The following is a 14,342-nucleotide window of genomic DNA, read 5'->3' as shown; positions in this document are numbered from 1 at the left end:
TCTGCTCAAAATGTCATATTACTTTACCATTCTTTCACCCACCGACACCCCTTTGTTCAACATCGCATTTGGAACCTCGAAGGGGGGTGGTGATGGCATTGCCCGCTTCCGCTTCCCGGAAACAGCGCAGTACATGAACCAGTTCATCATCCACTCAAGTCTGGACATATTGGAAGAAGCGCAATGGACCAATGGTAATATGTGAGTTTTATAAGATATTACGAATCTCAAATGGCTTTTGCAAACCTGCTCAAATCCTTGAGCTCGAATCCCTGAGAGCCAAAAAAAAGAAACCCCCCAAGTCCAATAACCCGCGCTACATATCCACATCAAAGATCCACTTCCAAAGCTAACACTGTCGCAAAAGGTACCTGAAGCACATCGACACATACCCACCAGCAGCGGCCTATATCACTGCATTCCTCACCCCAAGTGGCGCGCGATTTCTCCTTCTCCACCAACCCCCGCATCTCCCCTCTTCAACTAGCACAAGCAGCGGCCTTGGTTCCTCCTCACTATTAGGCACAGCAGGATCAACCACACGTGCCTCGTCCAGCTCCATTGCTGCAAACCCTACCTCCCCACAGACCGAAGAGGCCGTGCGCCAGTTCATGAACGAGGTATACGAGAGCTATGTCAAGACTGCGATGAACCCGTTCTATAAGCAGGGAATGGAGATCAGGAGTCCTGTTTTCAGAACGCGGGTCACTGCTGCAGGGAAAAAATGGCTGTAGTCTGGCTGTCTCTTCGTAGTTTGAGTTCATGAGCGTGGCGTTTTCAGGGCATGTATGCTTTTGGGGGTTTGATTTTGTTCTCTGTATTTAATGTATTGTTTTGACCCGCTTTGCATAATAGCGAACCAAGCTTACATGTCAATTATGGGGTAGATAATCTAGTGTGTGGTGTAATACAAACAAAAGTGGGCTTATTATTCCCGATCCAATTTGACATGTTGAGCTAGAAGTGCAAATGACTAATGTTCTGCGCCTAAATTGGTTGGTAGAAAATGACACTATCTGGGATCGACGAAGTCCCTGGCCCGCTAAAACCTAACAAAAGAAGAGGTTCGAAAAAGAAAAGCAACAAGGATGCGCAATGCAGTATCTCAGCAGAGTAGAGATAACTCCAGTCCCAAACGCCGGGGGATTTCCTTCCAATCCCAGCGTCCAAAGCCAACACGCTAAAACAAATAGTACATACTTAGACGGTCATCTGAGGAGCCAGCTTCTTCATGGTGACGCTTTTGAAATTATCGACAGCGTGAATGACATCTTCCAATTTGGCAACAGTTCCAAATATTCCGCCTTCCATTTTAATCGATTGCAGAGTACCCATATGCAGCGACAGCTCGGCAGCTGCAGTGCCATCATCCAATACGACGCAGTCGAAGCCACGGTCGTTAGCTTCGCGCATGGTCGTCGAGACGCAGACGTCGGTGGTCACACCCGCAATAACGAGATTTTTCACTCCTTTGTTGCGAAGGAGGAGCTCAAAGTCGGTGTGCGCAAAGGCGCCTCGGCCGGGCTTGTCGATAACTGGCTCGCCAACGAGAGGATACAATTCGTCAACAGTATCGTGGCCCGGCTCGCCGCGGATAAGCAGACGGCCCATGGGGCCGGGGGAACCAATACCCAAGCCCGATGCGTTATTACGAGACCGGTATGCCTCACGACTTGAGAGAGTAGATAAATCGGGTCGGTGTCCTAAAAAAGATTTAGTGAAAACATGATGGTAGCCAAACACAAGACACTAAGTACCCTCGCGAGTATGGTAGACCGGGAAGCCCCCGGAGCGGAAAGCATGGAGCAATCTTTGCAGGCGGGGAATCAAATCCTGTGCGCCAGAAATATCATAACCCTGATATCCCATGTATCCTTCGGGCAAACAGACTAAGAGAAAGTCAGCAAGATGATCCACTGATAGTGGCAATGAGTGGAAATACCTACAGTCCTTTTGCATGTCGATTATCACAAGCGCAGTGGTGTATGGAGTGAATGAGGCATCATGCGGCCAATCATATGGGATGGCTGGCAGCTGGCCCTTGCGGACCTTGTGGTGAGGCACCTGTCGTGGCTTCTCAATAATAGGACCATGGTTGTGCGTCGCATTCAGCACCGTCAGGGTCCAGATACCTGGAGAGCCGGCTGCGACTAGCATGAAAGGACAATCCATCAACCGCGAGGTTCTGCGGCGTTTGCGTGTTTCCTCAGTCAGACCGTTCCGTGGCCGATAGTGGCCGCCACGATCACAACGCAGCCACACCTTGGCGGTGCGGCCTGGTTTCTTCTCTGTAGGCGTGCTTGACGATTTAACAACCACATTGTAGCCATGTTCCTTGCCATGGTCTTGGACTGCGGCGAGAAGAGATGCTCTGTAGACACCAGTTGTTGATATTGGCCCTGCAAAGCAAGGAGCGATGGGGTGAGAACTTACTTGTCAGGGTATGTACCCTCCGGAGGGGGCACTAATTGCATTGCCAGTTCTGGAATGTCCTGGAGGTCGCTGGGCGCATCGTCAAGGTTGAGATCAGTTGAGTCGGCCATGGCGATAGATCGGGTTGGGCCTTGGCCTCACTGGAGGGATCTATTTGAGGGACCGAAACTGTAAGTTCAGATGTCATACCATAATCCCACGTTTAGGCGATGCGCCTCAACGCTGAGGTAGACAGATGGAGCTTGCGAATAATCGGGGGGAGGGGGGAACAAGTGCGTGGAAGCAAAGAGGATGATCCGCGATCTTAAGAACGCGTGCGTGGGCATAACATTCAGGGCAGTGTGTACCGAGGCCAGAAACATATGTTTTAGAGCTTAGAAGCTCGTAGAGGGTTTCTAAAGCAAGTATAGAAAGGTAGAGAAATCTACTTACCTCTCCGACTTGATTGCCCTAGAGGCCTAAAGACTGGAGACTGGGGGCTGCTGAGTCCAGATCACGGGCTGAGGTCGATCAGGATCACTTTCAGCTCCAATGAGGCTTAGCTCCACATTGGTGCCTGAAACTGCCTGGGGCACAGTTAGAGTTCCTGCCTTAACGCACCAAAAGAGCGGTGGGTGGCTGAGCCCAGATCTGCCAAATGAGGACTAGCGCATCTACCGGCTCCCCTGACGACCGAAACAACAGCACCGGTTTCTCCCAGCCCGATCTAATCTAACCCGCTTTTCGACACGAGGCGGGTCGAAGGTAACCCAGCTTTTCACATCTTAGCCCGCCGCATCCCTTGATCTTCTCTTCCTCTCTCTGTAGAAGGACACATTGCCAGGTACCGCTACAATCCCTTGCGTCCGCCTCGGCGAGGGGCTCTTATCAAAACGCACGCTTGTTGACATCCGGCCATCACACAACATATGAGTCTTTGAGAGGGGCTGGTGCGATCTGCAGGGCAAGACAGCCTGGTGTACAGTCTCTACTGACTTTCGCCGATTTTGGACGGCAACAGTCGTCCAGACATCTTCTTTGCGACAGGTCCTCTGGGTGCCCAACGCGAGAAGATGCCGGCCGTCGAGGAGTCACCTTCCGAGCGGAAGCATACAAGTAGCTCTTACAGAGATGAACTGGCTCATTACAAAGCCCAGTATGAGCAACTTGAGGCGGAACTCGCGGACTTTCAGTCCTCTAGCCGGGAGCTGGAGGCTGAGATGGAGAAGGACATTGAAGCTTCGGAAAAGCGGGAGCGGCAACTGAAGGAAAAGCTCGACACGATGCGATATGAAGTGGACGAGTGGAAGGTATGGGATCATGTCCATAGCTTACAATTGTGCGGGTGCTAATATTACGTTGGCAGACCAAATACAAGCAATCGAAATCCGAAGGCAACTCTGTGCAGAACAACCTTCAGAAAGAAATCACTACACTTCGAGACGCAAACCGCACTTTGCAGCTCAAGCTTCGAGACATTGAAGTTGCCAACGATGACTACGAGCGCCAAGCCCGGAACACCACCTCGTCCCTGGAGGACATGGAGTCCAAATACAACATCGGCATCGAGCGCGGGGTCTTGTTAGAGGAGGAAATTAGAAATGGAGAGCAGGAGCGAGAGCAGCTGCGCATTGATAACCAACGTCTCCGGGACGAGCTGTCGGATCTGAAGATTGAGGCTGAGATCATCCAAGAGAAGCTTCGAAATACCGAAGGACATGGGATGCGGCGCCGCAAGCCTACTCCTTTGTACCATCGCAGCCCGGCAACTCCGCAGAGTTTGGAGATCTTTGACCGCTCGCCTGGCACCGTTACATCTTCCCCAGTATTTGCCACGCCCCCCGCTAAATCATCCCTTACGTCGTCAACCGCTACCCCGCCTTCGCCCCCTATCTCCGAGTCGTCTGTGAACATGCGCAAAGCGACCAACCCCTACGCAAACTCCACGCCTACCTTCCCTCGACAGAGAGCCGCTGGCGCAGATCCAGTCAACTCTAGAACACTTCACGCGCGAACTCAAACGCGTACCACTCATTCACGGACCCCATCTCTTGCTTATAGCAATGGCGCATATAGCACCGGCAATGGCAATGGTAATGTTCGGTCCACCCCCTCCATGTCCACCTCGTCTCGCAACAGTTTGACGAGAACGAACACCTCGCGGCCACCGGGGCTTCCCAAGTCTGGATCACTGTTCCAGATCCGTGGCCTGATTGGTAAAATGCAGAAGCTCGAAGAGCGCGTCCAATCCGCCAAATCACGACTTCCCGCCCCATCTGACACCTCGTCTCGCGGATCTCCTCGTTCTGGGTCCGTAATTAGCGACACCCCGATCGTCCCGTCGTCTATCACCGTTCGCAGGAGTTCTCCCAAGCGGCTGAGTGATAGTAGTAGCCTTGGTTCCTCGGCGCGGGATAGTGAAAGTACTCCTTCTTACCCCCCTCAGGGCCGTCAGTCGTTTGGACGGACAGGCGAGAGTCGCCCGAGCAGCCGAACTAGTTTCTCGAGCCGCAGCTCCTTCAGCCAGAGCGTGCAGTCGGGGGTCCCCGCAAACGCCCGGCCTGAAAGTCGTTCGAGCCGTCCTGGGGCCAAAACGCCACTGGGTCACTACTCGACAAACCCTATGACAGAGGGCCGGCGACCTCGGTCATCTCTCAGCAATCATGCCGGCCAACTCCCTAACATCTCTGGCATGTCTCTCATCGATGAAGCCCAAGACATTGCTACGCCAACAACCGCCCGCATCTCCCATGAGATTCAACAACCTCAACGACCATGCCTGACTACCCCCACCCCCATAGTGAAAAAGCGAACCATCAGTGGCATCCCAGCTCCCCGAAGCTTCAAGACTAGTATCGGACCTGGTACCATGCCGCAGCCAAACAGGAAGACCCAAGTCAGCGACCTGGGAGAGACTTATTAATTCGTATTTTCGCGTTTAGTATTTCATGGAATTCGCATGGGGGTTCAGTGGTCAAGTAGTTTAAGAGCTAGGGTTATTTTTCGACGTTTGTTTTACATGCTTCTAAGATTGACTTTGATCGACTGCATTCTACAAGAGGGGCGAGAGTGCTTCCCGGCAGATTGCCCTGGTCACATTTATTCCGTCCTGTATAGTTTTGCATGTTGACTCGTCTTGGACCAGCCAGGCCTGGTTTATTTGTGTGCGATGTGGCCCCCGGTGGATTCTGGGGACGTTCTAAGCTGTGTCTCAGCGATTGTCTTTTCCTTCTAGATCCAATAATACCCATGATGTTATTTATGCTCCAACTAAAACATTGATGTATAAAATGCTCCGTAGGTTGACGGTCCATTAGAGTTGAGTTGTGACGTCAATCCACGGCTTTGGGAATGGGTTGGGGATATGGTGATCACGAATATGATTGGTCCACCATTCTTTTTCTGGACGCTCGGGCTAATCGTGTTGAATCATGCAGGTTGACCGAATTGGGATAGCGTGTGCGCCATTCTCAGATTGGTAGTGGCGCGGACCTCGGGAGCATATCTTGATTCTAAATTCTAGATCGCCTCCAGGTTGGAAGAGATATATTTATGTGTGCTAGTAGTATGGAGTAGGTACACCAACTTCTTGGACCTTGGAACATGTTCGGTTTTCCATGGATAATAACAGCCATCTGGAAAAACAATTTTCAAAAAACGAAAACGAAAAAGAAAATCGCCGCCCCGAAGACGTTGACCGAAACGGGTGCCGAGACCCGTGGGGAAGCATTTACGGAGTACTCCTACACTGTGTGTAGACTACAATGTAACTCAGTGCTCCGAAGGAGCACAGAGTCTATCAAGTACCTAGATAGTAGAGATGGGGAATCTTCCCCCATATTTGGTCGTGTCCGTTATAGTACTCCGTAAATTCTGGGTTGGTTTCAACGGTAAAATCTGTTTTCTCTTTTTCTCTACTTTCTTTAATGTAAAAATCGAATTAAAATTAAAATTAAAATTTAAATAAAAACAAATTAAAAGTCGGCAGAAGTGGTGGGCAACAAATTGTAGTGGAACCTGGCCCAACAAAGCCAGGGAGTTGGGGGAGCCTGTTCCTGGGAAAGTACCTCTCCATACTGTTAATTATGGTGAGGTACATTAATCTCGGCCACCGAAGGGAATCAATCATAGCCAGTTGGGATCAACTCCACTTGGGTGGGACCTCCAGAAAATCATCTTCTCAGCAATTTTCTCCTGGACTTGGTCTTATTATTGAAGTTGGCTGAATCTCTTTACTTTCTACATTCAATCTTACAAAGAAATTTCTGTTCGGGGTTTGGTGGTTCCCGGTAAGTCTTACTACCAAGATTCAAGTGCTTCGTATCTTTTCCGTTTGCGAACTCTGCAAACCGATTCCGCATTTGACACTTCTTGCTTCAAGACTCCAATTACTCGTGCTGACCTGGCCTTTCTTCCCTTCCAGATCTCACTGCTGACGCTCATCCTTCTCTTCCTCTCTCTCTCCCCCCCTACCTCATCTTCTTCTGCCCACAGCCACCACTCGGCCTCTTTACGCCACTTCCAGCATTGTGCACTACTCTCTTTTTTTTTTAATCAGCGCTGTTGCATTCCGCGCGAAACCAGAACCTCAATTCCTATAAGGGAGTCTGACCTGTGATTATCAACATCATGGGCATCACAAACGGCAACTCAGCCAACGGCTCGACTGTCGCCAAACATGGCCTCCCCTCACATTTCATCGGTGGCAACGCCCTCGAATCAGCACCCCCTAGCGCGGTGAAGGAATTCGTGGCAGCTCACGATGGTCACTCCGTCATCACGTCGGTAAGTCAGAAATCGGAAGACCGTGATTGCGGAAACTATAGGGAGCTTGTACGAGGGACTGACTTGTTCTTAGGTGCTTATTGCCAACAATGGTATCGCTGCTGTCAAAGAAATTCGTTCAGTGCGGAAATGGGCTTATGAGACCTTCGGCAACGAGCGGGCTATCCAATTCACTGTAATGGCCACGCCCGAAGATTTGACCGCCAACGCCGACTATATTCGCATGGCCGACCAATACGTTGAGGTTCCCGGTGGAACCAATAATAATAACTATGCCAACGTCGAGTTGATTGTCGATATTGCGGAGCGGATGGATGTCCACGCCGTATGGGCAGGATGGTAAGTGGTTTGGAGATTATGAGAAGAAGCAGGAAAGAAAAGAAAGGAACAAAGTGCTAATGCTCATCTTGTAGGGGTCACGCCTCTGAAAACCCTCGGTTACCCGAATCACTCGCTGCGTCGCCCAAGAAGATCATTTTCATTGGACCCCCAGCTTCAGCCATGCGCTCGCTTGGTGACAAGATTTCTTCTACCATCGTTGCACAGCACGCCGGTGTGCCATGCATTCCCTGGTCTGGAAGCGGAGTTGACGCCGTGAAGGTCGATGAAAACGGTATTGTGACAGTCGAGGACGAGGTCTATAAGAAGGGATGCACCTTTTCCCCGGAAGAGGGTTTGGCGAAGGCCAAGGAGATCGGTTTCCCTGTCATGGTCAAGGCCTCCGAAGGTGGTGGTGGTAAGGGTATTCGAAAGGTTGAGAACGAGGAGGAGTTTCACGCCTTGTACAACGCCGCTGCCAACGAGATTCCCGGGTCGCCCATCTTCATCATGAAGCTGGCTGGCAACGCTCGCCATCTTGAGGTGCAGTTACTGGCTGATCAGTACGGTAACAACATTTCCCTCTTCGGTCGTGATTGCTCTGTCCAGCGTCGTCACCAAAAGATTATCGAGGAGGCTCCTGTGACCATTGCGAAACAGCCCACCTTCCAGGCCATGGAGCGCGCTGCTGTGAGCCTTGGTCGGTTGGTCGGGTATGTTTCCGCCGGTACCGTCGAGTACCTCTACTCGCACTCCGATGACAAGTTCTACTTCCTCGAGTTGAACCCTCGTCTGCAAGTCGAGCATCCCACCACTGAGATGGTCTCGGGAGTCAACCTCCCCGCTGCCCAGCTCCAGATTGCTATGGGTATCCCCTTACACCGCGTTCGTGACATTCGTCTCCTCTACGGTGTCGACCCCAACGCCTCTGCCGACATTGATTTCGACTTCTCCAAGGAAGAGAGCTTCCAGACCCAGCGCCGTCCTCAACCCAAAGGCCACACCACTGCTTGCCGTATCACCTCTGAAGACCCCGGCGAGGGCTTCAAGCCTTCCAGTGGCACCATGCACGAGCTGAACTTCCGCAGTTCGTCAAATGTCTGGGGTTACTTCTCTGTCGGTACTGCTGGTGGTATCCACAGCTTCTCTGACAGTCAATTCGGCCACATCTTCGCCTACGGCGAGAACCGATCCGCTTCGCGCAAGCACATGGTCGTTGCTTTGAAGGAATTGAGCATTCGTGGTGATTTCCGAACCACTGTGGAATATCTGATCAAGCTTCTCGAAACCCCCGCTTTCGAGGACAACACTATCACCACTGGATGGCTCGATCAGCTCATCACCAACAAGCTCACTGCCGAGCGCCCCGATCAGTATGTCGCCATCATTTGTGGTGCCGTCACAAAGGCCCACCTCGCTAGCGAGGCTGGTATTGAGGAGTACCGCAATGGTCTCGGAAAGGGTCAGGTTCCGTCAAAGGAGATCCTGAAGACTGTCTTCCCCGTCGACTTCATCTACGAAGGCGAGCGTTACAAGTTCACTGCCACTCGTGCTAGCTTGGACAGCTACCACCTCTTCATCAACGGCTCCAAGTGCTCAGTCGGTGTTCGTGCTCTGGCTGACGGTGGTTTGTTGGTTCTTCTCAGCGGCCGCAGTCACAACGTTTACTGGAAGGAGGAGGCTGCCGCCACCCGTCTTAGCGTTGACGGCAAGACTTGCCTCTTGGAGCAGGAGAACGATCCCACTCAGCTCCGTTCACCCTCCCCCGGTAAGCTTGTCAAGTTTACCGTCGAGAATGGAGAGCACATCCGCTCTGGCCAGTCTTATGCTGAGGTGGAGGTCATGAAGATGTACATGCCCCTCATCGCAAAGGAGGATGGTGTCGTGCAGCTCATCAAGCAGCCCGGTGCCACGCTGGAGGCTGGTGACATCCTCGGCATCCTCGCCCTGGATGACCCCTCCCGCGTCAAGCACGCTCAGCCCTTCACCGGTCAGCTGCCTGAACTTGGCTCCCCTACCGTTCTCGGCAACAAGCCCTCCCAGCGCTTCTTCCTGCTTCACAGCATTCTGGAGAACATTCTTCGCGGTTTTGACAACCAGGTCATCATGGGTACCACCCTGAAGGATCTTGTTGAGGTGTTGCGCAACCCTGATCTTCCCTACGGCGAGTGGAATGCGCAGTCTTCTGCGCTGCACTCTCGTATCCCTCAGAAACTGGATGCTCAGCTCCAGAACGTTGTTGACCGTGCCAAGGCCCGCAAGGCCGAGTTCCCTGCCAAGCAGCTCCAAAAGGCTATCTCTCGCTTTATCGAGGAAAACATCGGTCCCGCCGATGCTGAGATTCTCAAGGCCACCCTCTTGCCCCTGGTTCAGGTCATTAACAAGTACATGGATGGTTTGAAGTCCAACGAGTACAATGTCTTCATTGGCTTGCTTGAGCAGTACTACGACGTCGAGAAGCTGTTCTCTACCCATCACCTCCGCGATGAGGATGTGATTCTCAAGCTTCGCGAGGAGAACAAGGACGATATCACCAGTATTGTTCACACCGTCCTCTCGCACAGCCGTATCGGTTCGAAGAACAATCTGGTCCTGGCCATCTTGGACATGTACCGCCCCAACCAGCCCCTCGTCGAGAATGTTGGCACACACTTCAAACCCATCCTCAAGAAGTTGACTGAGCTTGAGTCTCGGTCTTCTGCAAAGGTGACTCTCAAGGCCCGAGAGGTTCTTATTCAGTGCGCTATGCCGTCTCTGGATGAGCGCCTGTCCCAGATGGAGCACATTCTGCGGTCTTCCGTTGTTGAGTCTCGCTACGGTGAGACCGGATGGGAGCACCGTGAGCCTTCTTTGGAGGTCTTGAAGGAGGTGGTTGACTCGAAGTACACCGTCTTTGATGTTCTTCCTCGCTTCTTCGTCCACGCTGACCCCTGGGTCACCCTTGCCTCCCTGGAAGTATACATTCGCCGTGCCTATCGTGCCTACACTCTCAAGGGCATCGAGTACAACGCCTCCACCGAGCAGCCCTTCCTGTCCTGGGACTTCACCCTGGGCAAGCTTGGCCATCGCGAGTTCGGTGTTCTTAACTCCACTCAGCCCTCCACCCCGGGCACTCCCATTACGGAGACTAACCCCTTCAAGCGGATCAACTCTATCGGCGATATGTCTCTCTTCGTGAGTGACGCTGCCAGTGACCCCGTCCGCAAAGGTGTTATCATACCTGTGCAGTACTTGGAGGATGCTGAGGAATTCCTCTCCAAGGCTCTTGAGGTCTTCCCTCTCGGCGGCTCCAATGTTAAGCGTCCCAGCGAGCAGGGCCTTATTGCCAGTCTCGAAGGCAAGCGTCGCCCAGCTCCCAAGCCCGTGAGTGACAGTGAGCTCACTGGAGTGTGCAACATTGCCATTCGCGATATCGAGGATATGGAAGATTCGGAGCTTGTTGAACAAATGAAGCAGCTGCTTGCTGACAACAAGGATGAGCTCCTTGCCCGCCGTATCCGTCGTGTTACCTTCATCTGCGGCAAGCAAGGTGTCTATCCCGGTTACTTCACCTTCCGTGGTCCCAACTACGAGGAGGATCTGAGTATCCGCCACAGCGAGCCTGCTCTCGCCTTCCAGCTGGAGCTCGGCCGTCTATCAAAGTTCAACATCAAGCCCGTCTTCACCGAGAACCGCAACATCCATGTCTACGAGGCTATTGGCAAGGGACCTGAGAACGACAAGGCTATTGATAAGCGTTATTTCATTCGTGCCGTTGTTCGTCCAGGTCGTCTGCGTGACGATATCCCCACCGCTGAGTACCTGATCTCGGAGGCTGACCGCCTCATGAACGATATCCTGGACGCCCTGGAAATCATTGGTAACAACAACTCCGATCTGAACCACATCTTCATAAACTTCTCTCCTGTCTTTAATCTCCAGCCCGTCGATGTCGAGCAAGCCCTGGCCGGTTTCCTTGATCGTTTCGGCCGCCGTCTATGGCGTCTCCGTGTCACTGGCGCAGAGATTCGCATCCTTTGCACTGACCCCGCCACCGGCATGCCCTACCCCCTGCGTGTGATTATTAGCAATACCTACGGTTTCATCATTAACATCGAGCTGTACATCGAGCGCAAGTCCGAGAAGGGTGAGTGGATCTTCCAGAGTATTGGTGGTACCGCCAAGCTAGGCTCCATGCATCTGCGCCCTGTCGCCACCCCGTACCCCACCAAGGAGTGGCTGCAGCCCAAGCGTTACAAGGCCCATTTGATGGGAACTCAGTATGTGTACGATTTCCCAGAGCTCTTCCGTCAGGCCTTCCAGAACAGCTGGACCAAGATTGCCGAGAAGATTCCTTCCCTGTACGAGAAGCGCCCTCCCGTTGGAGAGTGCATTGACTACAGCGAGCTGGTCCTGGATGACACCGATAACCTTGTTGAGGTGTCTCGCGAGCCTGGCACTAACACTCATGGTATGGTTGGTTGGATCATCACTGCCCGTACTCCCGAGTACCCCCGCGGCAGACGTTTCATCATTGTCGCCAACGACATCACCTTCCAGATTGGTTCCTTCGGTCCCCAGGAAGACAAGTTCTTCCACAAGTGCACTGAGCTAGCCCGCAAGTTGGGTATTCCTCGTGTCTACTTGTCTGCTAACTCCGGTGCTCGTATCGGCGTCGCCGATGAGATTATCCCTTTCTTCTCGGTTGCCTGGAACAACCCGGAGAAGCCTGAAGCCGGCTTCAAGTACCTTTACCTCACTCCTGAGGTTAAGAAGCGTTTCGATGCCAGCAAGAAAAAGGAGGTCATCACAGAGCTCATCAAAGATGAGGGTGAGGAACGCCACAAAATCACCACCGTCATTGGTGCCAAGGACGGTCTTGGTGTCGAGTGCCTGAAGGGTTCCGGTCTCATCGCCGGTGCCACCTCCAAGGCTTACGAAGACATTTTCACCATCACTCTCGTTACCTGCCGCTCCGTCGGTATCGGTGCTTACCTTGTGCGTCTCGGTCAGCGTGCCATCCAGGTTGAGGGCCAGCCTATCATCCTCACCGGTGCCCCTGCCATTAACAAGTTGCTCGGTCGCGAGGTTTACACCTCCAACCTTCAGCTTGGTGGCACCCAGATCATGTACAAGAACGGTGTTTCTCACATGACTGCTACCGATGACTTCGAGGGTGTCGAGAAGATTGTTGAATGGATGTCCTTCGTCCCCGACAAGAAGAATGCTCCTATCCCCATTCGCCCCTGGTCGGATAGCTGGGACCGTGACGTTGGCTATTTCCCTCCCCCCAAGCAGCCTTATGATGTCAGGTGGCTCATCAGCGGCAAGGAGGATGTCGATGGCTTCCTTCCTGGTCTGTTTGATAAGGGCTCCTTTGAGGAGGCCCTTGGCGGCTGGGCTCGCACCGTCGTTGTCGGTCGTGCCCGTCTTGGTGGTATCCCCATGGGTGTGATCGCCGTCGAGACTCGCTCGGTGGAGAACGTCACCCCTGCCGATCCCGCCAACCCCGACTCCATGGAGATGATCTCCACTGAGGCTGGTGGTGTCTGGTACCCCAACTCGGCCTACAAGACCTCCCAGGCTCTGCGCGATTTCAACAACGGTGAGCAGCTGCCCGTCATGATCCTGGCCAACTGGAGAGGATTCTCTGGTGGTCAACGTGACATGTACAACGAGGTCCTCAAATACGGTTCGTACATTGTCGACGCTCTCGTCAAGTACGAGCAGCCCATCTTTGTGTATATCCCTCCCCACGGCGAGCTCCGCGGTGGATCTTGGGTGGTTGTTGACCCCACCATCAACCCCGACCAGATGGAGATGTACGCTGACGAAGAGTCCCGTGGTGGTGTCCTCGAGCCCGAGGGTATGGTGAACATTAAGTACCGCCGCGAGAAGCAGCTGGACACCATGGCCCGCCTGGACGCGACCTACGGCGAGCTCCGCCGTTCCCTGTCCGACATCTCCCTTACTAAGGAACAACTCAGCGAAGTCAAGGCGAAAATGGCCGCTCGCGAGGAGCTGCTCCTGCCTGTGTATATGCAGATTGCGCTTCAATTCGCTGACCTGCACGACCGTGCTGGCCGCATGCAAGCCAAGAACACCATCCGTAAGCCTCTGCAGTGGGTCAACTCCCGCCGCTTCTTCTACTGGCGCCTGCGCCGCCGTCTCAGCGAAGAAACTATCGTCAAGCGTATGCTCGCCGCCTCCGCGCCCCCAGCCCCCGGCGCCAAGGTTTTCGGCGAATCACTTCGTACCGCGCACCTCCGCACCCTGCACGCCTGGACTGGTCTCCTGGGCGAGGAGCTCGAGCACAATGACCAAAAGGTTGCTACCTGGTACGAGGAGAACAAGAAGGTTATTCAGACCAAGATTGAGTCGCTGCGCACTGATGGCGTTGCGTCTGAGGTTGCCCAGCTGCTTATTGGCAACAAGGAGGGTGGTCTGCGTGGTGTACAACAGGTGCTCTCTATGTTGCCTGTTGAGGAACGTGAGATTGTGCTCAAGTACCTTGGTTCTGCTTAGATGGGTTTGCAAAATTTCTGCACAGAAGCATCTATTATGACTTGATGGTTCAATGTTTTTCCTTGTTTGATTTTTTTTTCTTATCACGTTAGATTGCAGGGTGTTTGTTTGTTTTGGATCGTCTTGTGTACTACAGTGTTGATATTCAATCTTAATATTCAATACCAAATTTATTTAATAAGATCAAGTTCGCTCCATGAATGATGTGGAAAGCAGTGAAGCAAAGAGTACACAGCTCGTAGTAAAACTAGACGAGATGATTCTAGCTATTAAGGGGTGGGAGGTATACTCCCGTAAGAAACACAAAGAAACACAGCACCTTC

At 52.8% G+C, this 14,342-nt stretch overlaps 4 protein-coding genes across 4 annotated transcripts; 3 read left to right on the top strand and 1 right to left on the bottom strand.

Annotated features, from left to right (window-relative positions):
* Positions 1-10: 10 nt before the first annotated feature.
* Positions 11-734, top strand: Pdw03_3030 (Trafficking protein particle complex subunit 2/Sedlin, putative; the record flags this gene model as incomplete). The annotated part of the gene is made up of 2 exons (XM_014677116.2): positions 11-201; positions 368-734. The coding sequence occupies 2 exons, from the start codon at positions 11-13 to the stop codon at positions 732-734; spliced, it is 558 nt and encodes a 185-aa protein (XP_014532602.2).
* Positions 735-1,200: 466 nt separating this feature from the next.
* On the bottom strand, positions 1,201-2,543 carry Pdw03_3029 (Isochorismatase family hydrolase, putative; the record flags this gene model as incomplete). Its single annotated transcript, XM_014677117.1, has 4 exons — positions 1,201-1,703; positions 1,758-1,889; positions 1,947-2,371; positions 2,434-2,543. 4 exons carry the CDS (start codon positions 2,541-2,543, stop codon positions 1,201-1,203), a joined length of 1,170 nt encoding a protein of 389 aa, XP_014532603.1.
* A 942-nt stretch (positions 2,544-3,485) lies between these two features.
* On the top strand, positions 3,486-5,335 carry Pdw03_3028 (Nuclear distribution protein nudE; the record flags this gene model as incomplete). The annotated part of the gene is made up of 2 exons (XM_014677118.1): positions 3,486-3,722; positions 3,779-5,335. The coding sequence occupies 2 exons, from the start codon at positions 3,486-3,488 to the stop codon at positions 5,333-5,335; spliced, it is 1,794 nt and encodes a 597-aa protein (XP_014532604.1).
* A 1,706-nt stretch (positions 5,336-7,041) lies between these two features.
* Positions 7,042-14,019, top strand: Pdw03_3027 (Acetyl-CoA carboxylase; the record flags this gene model as incomplete). The annotated part of the gene is made up of 3 exons (XM_014677119.1): positions 7,042-7,197; positions 7,271-7,536; positions 7,611-14,019. The coding sequence occupies 3 exons, from the start codon at positions 7,042-7,044 to the stop codon at positions 14,017-14,019; spliced, it is 6,831 nt and encodes a 2,276-aa protein (XP_014532605.1).
* Positions 14,020-14,342: the final 323 nt, after the last annotated feature.

This window comes from Penicillium digitatum, chromosome 1 (genome assembly GCF_016767815.1).
Source record: "Penicillium digitatum chromosome 1, complete sequence".
Classification (NCBI taxonomy): domain Eukaryota; kingdom Fungi; phylum Ascomycota; class Eurotiomycetes; order Eurotiales; family Aspergillaceae; genus Penicillium; species Penicillium digitatum.
The sequence above is the reverse complement of the archived record's forward strand: the minus strand, read 5'-3'. Positions and strand labels throughout refer to the sequence as shown.